Genomic DNA, 5,607 nt, shown 5'->3' with positions numbered 1-5,607 from the left:
TTACAATAGCACCAAAAACCATAAGATACCTTGGAATAAACCTAACCAAAGAGGTAAAGGATCTATACTCTAGGAACTACAAAACACTCATGAAAGAAACTGAAGAAGACACAAAAAGATAGAAAAACATTCCATGCTCATGGATCGGAAGAATAAGCATTGTTAAAATGTCTATGCTGCCCAGAACAATCTATACCTTCAACGCCATCCCAATCAAAATACCAATGGCATTTTTCAAAGTGCTGGAACAAACAATCCTAAAATTTGTATGGAATCAGAAAAGACCCCGAATCACCAGGGAGATGTTGAAAAAGAAAAACAAAGCTGGGGGCATCACGTTGCCTGATTTCAAGCTATATTACAAACCTGTGATCACCAAGACAGCATGGTACTGGCACAAAAACAGACAGATAGACCAATGGAACAGAATAGAGAGCGCTGGCACACTTTCTGAACTTTGATAGTCATTTAAATTTTATGGGTCTGAAAATTTTTTTCTCCAAATTTTAATTTAAATTACAGGTAGTTAACATATGGTGCAATATTAGTTTCAGATGTAGATTTTAGTGATTCATCACTTAACATACAACACCCAGTGCTTATCACAACAAGTGCCCTCCTTAACACCCATCACCCATTTAACCCATCCCCATACCCACCTCTCCTCCAACATTCCTCATTTTGTTCTCTATAGTTAAGAGTCTGTTTCTTGGCTCACTTTCTTAATAATGTAAATTAAAGAGTTGGGCCAGAGGAGGGTCTCTAAAACTCTCTGCTTAGAGACCTAATTCTAAGTATTCAGTGGGGACGAAAATTCTGCAAATGTCATCTTCAGATACATACATAATGTATGTACATATATATGAACCGGAATTCATGTAACTACCTATCATCAAAGGATCAGAACAATGAGCAGAGAGAAGTGAATTGAAAGCAATTAGGAATGTTATCTCTATTGATTATGGCAACCATTTTCTGAGTACTGAGACCTTTACAATATGAGAAATTCCCATGGGATTATATAATGCCAAATAGTGCTTATTGCAGTTGGTCAATTTTCATCTCATCAGCCCTCTCAGCAGCAGTAAGTAAGAATTACTTTTTATCCATGGCTTTTCCAAACCTGGAATTTTTCTCTTTTATTTTCATTTTTTTTGCCAATTTCAGCGTTATGACATGGTATTTGAATATAATTTGGTTTCTGCCTTCCCCAGAAGACTCCTAGGATTGAGCATCTTTTCATTTATTCTGTGAAATTACTGTGCTTTTCTTTTGCCTATTTTCCCCTTGTTCATCTTGTTTCATATTGATTTATCAAAGTGCTTCACATATCCTGGGTGGTAGTCCTTCTTAAATTAATATGGTATAAAAATATTTTGGGGGCGCCTGGGTGGGTCAGTTGGTTAAGCATCTGCCTTCGGCTCAGGTCATGATCCCAGGGTCCTGGGATCAAGCTCCACGTCAGGCTCTGTGCTCCATGGGGAGTCTGCTTCTCCCTCTGCCCCTCACGCCACTTGTGCTCACTCTCTCTCTTTTTCTCTCTCTCTCTCTCAAATAAATAAATAAAATCTTTAAAAAATTATTTTCTGGGTGTCTGGGTGGCTCAGTTGTTAAGCGTCTGCCTTCGGCTCAGGTCATGATCCCAGGGTCCTGGGATCGAGCCCCACATCGGGCTTCCCGCTCAGCGGGAAGCCTGTTTCTCCCTCTCCCATTCCCCCTGCTTGTGCTCCCTCTCTCGCTGTGTCCCTTTCTGTCAAATAAATAAATAAAATATAAAAAAAAGTAAAAAATAAAAAAAATAAATAAAAAATTATTTTCTTCCAGTTTTTTTATTTAGATTCTTTCTCTCTGTGATATTATTGATGAACAGGTGTTCCTAATTTTAATGTGGTTGAATGTATTGATATTTTATTAGTTCCTTTTACGCCTATTTAATAAATCATTCCATAATTCAGTATCTCACTTTCTTGTCCTACAAAAATTTTACAGATTTACCTCAGCAACTTATATCCTTCGTGCATGGAGAATTGGTTTTTGTAGATGATGTAGAGATCCAATTTTACTTTATTCATATAGATAACCAGTTGTCCCAGCACCATTTATTGACTAATCTATACTCTGCTCGCTTAACTGCAATGCCTGACTTAATATAAATCGTTTTCATGTAGACTTAGGATTATTTTTAGTTTCATCATTTTTATCCCCCCTTTTTTCATTTATCCTAATGTATTATCTTCATTACCATAATTTTCTAATAAATGTGCACCTTCACACAAGAAAGTTCCTTCTACTTCTTTTTCTGACATAGCTTGGCTATTTTAGGCTCGTTTTTCCCAAAGAACTTGTAGAATCAGCTTTTCACATTCATTTAAAAATTTCATTTAGATTTTTAATGGAATTTCATCAAATCTATAGATCTGTTTATATATGTTTAAAACATCGAGTGTCCCAGTATATAGAACCCTTTCTGAAATATCTTGTTAAACCCAGTACTTTTCTGAAGATTATTTTGGTCTTTCAATTTATACAATAGTATTTGCTAATATGATTTTTTCACTTAAAATCTTTATAATGCTTGTATATTTTTCCTTTCTTCCTACATTGCCTAGGACTTCAAATACAGTATGTTGATAGTAGGCGTCCTTGTTCTGACCTTAAAGATAATATTCTAGATTTCATAATGAAGTTCACATATGCTATTTGTTTTAGATTATTTATCACAATTATTACATTAGACAGGCAAGAAGGGAGGCATCTACCATTCCTAATGCCTACCAAATTTGCCATATGTCTATACATGCATTATCTCATTTTATCTGGAAAGACTGGTATAACTAACCATATTTCAGAAACTGAGATTTGAAAAGAGGCATAATTGCTCCCCAGTGCAGTTAGCAAGTAGCCAAGCTAGGATCTAATTTCATATGTCGACCTACTTTCCCCCCCACCCCCCAGTACATATATTTAGAAACATTTGGTTGTGCTAGCTCCCAATATCAAGCCACTTGCCATATTGAACTGATCGGGGGAGTAGACACCCAGACTGTCAACTTTCAGATACAGGAATCAGGTCAGCTTTGGCCACTTCATTATCCCTAAAGACCGGTACTGGGCTTAACACTTAGGAGGTGCTCAACCAATATTATGACTGTATGAATGGGAGGGACCCTCTAGTTTGGCTTGCATTTATTGTCCTTGCTATGATTCTGCCTCAGAATGTGGTGGATTTGGCTTGACCACTAGTGGTCACTAAAAACTTACTGGTAGGCAGTGACTTTTCTTCTAGGGCACACCCTTGTGAAAGTCCCTAGGTGTTCACTGTCTAACTCCGTGCCATGCCTTGCCTACCTCTAGCCCCTTGTGGCACTGTCTGCATCCAGAGAGTCAGGTCGTCAGTCACTGGTGAGTTGAGACCTTGATTTGAGCTCTGATTCAAGGACATGAGTTATTTCACTATCAAATGAAATAGCCCTGGGTGCCTGGGTGGCTCAGTCGGTTAAGCGGCTGCCTTCGGCTCAGGTTATGATCCCAGGGTCCTGGGATCGAGTCCCACATCGGGCTCCCTGCTCTGCGGGGAGCCTTGCTTCTCCCTCTCCCACTCCCCCTGCTTGTGTTCCCTCTCTCGCTGTGTCTCTCTCTGTCAAATAAATAAATAAAATCTTTAAAAAAAAAAAAAAAAAAGAAATAGCCCTGAGGTAAGAACCTGTTGCCAAGGGTAAGCCCCTTTTCGGCATGAACCCTCCTGTGGACATGGTAGAGAGGCTATATTACCAGTAAAACAGATTAAGATTCCCCACTATCACGTATAATTCTGTGTTTATAGTTTATCAGAAGCTGATTCTAGACCATACTGTTTCATTTTTCTTGGCACAATACCATCATTGCCTAGGAAGTTGAGGAAGCTTTTGGCTTACATTCTTCCTTTGGTTAAACTCACTTAATCAGTGGGAGAAGATTGCTCTTTCCAAATACCCACATTTTGGGTTAATCTGTCTGACATCTTGTGGGACCCACACTGTTACTCGTAAATATGATAAAGACAGATATATAGAGAACGTTGAGACTTCATTTACATGCTATTCCCATGATGATGTGCTGGAATTTTGACCAGTCTCATAAAAGCCAGCCCTACCATCTGCTTGGTGAGATCAGGGAATGAATCAACAATCCAGCAGACTCCATTAAGCTCGCTATCACTGCTCCCTCCATCCAAGGAGGGAACAACAACAACAACAAAATGCGCATGCTCTCTAGGAGATCCGTTTACTCCCAGACCAAATTCTATTTTTTTTTCTTTGCTTTCCCCTTACCAGATAATTTGTTATGGTTTCTCAGTGATGAAAATATTTGGCTCTTCACTGAGAAGATCTTTGAATATAAATGTCTCACTGAAAATTAAAATAACGCCTCAGTTGGATGGAGAGAATGTTGCAAACACATTGGAACCCATTGTTGCCAGCAGAGTAGAACCATCCAATATGCATTTATGGTACCTGATTCATGCCCTGGAGATATCACAGAGCTACTTTCTGTGATCAGAGCTCTTGCAGTGATACTTAAAAATTAATTGAATTTTCAAGAATGTCAGCTTTAGCTATTGCAATTGATGGCCCAATAGCTAAGGAGGTTTATTAAAAATATACGGCCACCTACAGTACCGTTTGACTCTGTTTGACGGGGCTCTTGTCATGAATGTTAATTAGACAGAGTTAATTTGGGGGGGCTAATGATTAATTTTGTTTCTGTTAAGGTCTGCTGATCTACATAGTATATTTCTTTACTTAGGCACGTATATATCTGTTTCCCCCTAGGAAAAGAAGAATATATTGCCACTTTCAAGGGATCTGAATACTTCTGCTACGACTTGTCTCAAAACCCCATTCAAAGCAGCAGCGATGAAATAACTTTGTCCTTTAAAACTCTTCAGAGGAATGGACTGATGCTTCATACCGGGAAATCGGCTGATTATGTCAATCTCGCCCTGAAAAATGGAGCTGTCTCTCTGGTCATTAATTTGGGATCGGGGGCCTTTGAAGCACTAGTGGAGCCCGTGAATGGAAAGTTTAATGATAATGCCTGGCATGATGTGAAAGTCACCAGGAATCTGCGTCAGGTAACAACGCAGTGGATAAGAGAGTTACTGGCTTTGTTTCTCACTACAGCTGTGTGTGTGGTACTTGAAAATCCTAACAACATGATATAAGGCTCCTCAGAGTCGCTTACAAATTAGATTTTTCTTCTTCTGAGATGAATCTTCCTGCCATACTTGAGCAGGGGCATATCTAGAAAGTTCTGGGGGGCCCAAAGGCTATTTTGATACAGTGACATATGACAATTTCCCAGAGGGTGCAAGGGTATCCCTGCGACCTGCCCTTCCTGTGATGTGTGTGATTTTGTTGTGTTTTATTTTTTATTTTTTTTGTTTGTTTGATTTTAAATTCTAGTTTTCATGGTGATCATTTGGAAGCATGCACATTGGGATCATTAAATCACAGTTCCTTTTTTGTAGTAAAAATATCAGTGTGTTTGTGATTTGGGATTGTATCAATCCCTACTCCCTCTCCACCCCTACCTCTGAAACAGGGACAAGAAAAGCCCCTGAGGCAT

General features: G+C 38.9%; 1 protein-coding gene across 13 annotated transcripts in view; it reads left to right on the top strand.

Moving 5' to 3' along the window:
• Positions 1–5,607, top strand: part of NRXN1 (neurexin 1) — a 1,086,089-nt gene that overhangs the window by 414,131 nt on the left and 666,351 nt on the right. For all 13 annotated transcript variants that reach the window (XM_081833532.1, XM_081833535.1, XM_081833540.1 and 10 more), the window contains exon 3: positions 4,812–5,113. In XM_081833532.1, coding sequence (XP_081689658.1) covers positions 4,812–5,113 — 302 coding nt within the window. The remainder of the gene's footprint in view (positions 1–4,811; positions 5,114–5,607) is intronic.

Source organism: Leptonychotes weddellii, chromosome 10 (genome assembly GCF_054177405.1).
Source record: "Leptonychotes weddellii isolate Sample4059 chromosome 10, ASM5417740v2, whole genome shotgun sequence".
NCBI lineage: Eukaryota > Metazoa > Chordata > Mammalia > Carnivora > Phocidae > Leptonychotes > Leptonychotes weddellii.
The sequence above is the reverse complement of the archived record's forward strand: the minus strand, read 5'-3'. Positions and strand labels throughout refer to the sequence as shown.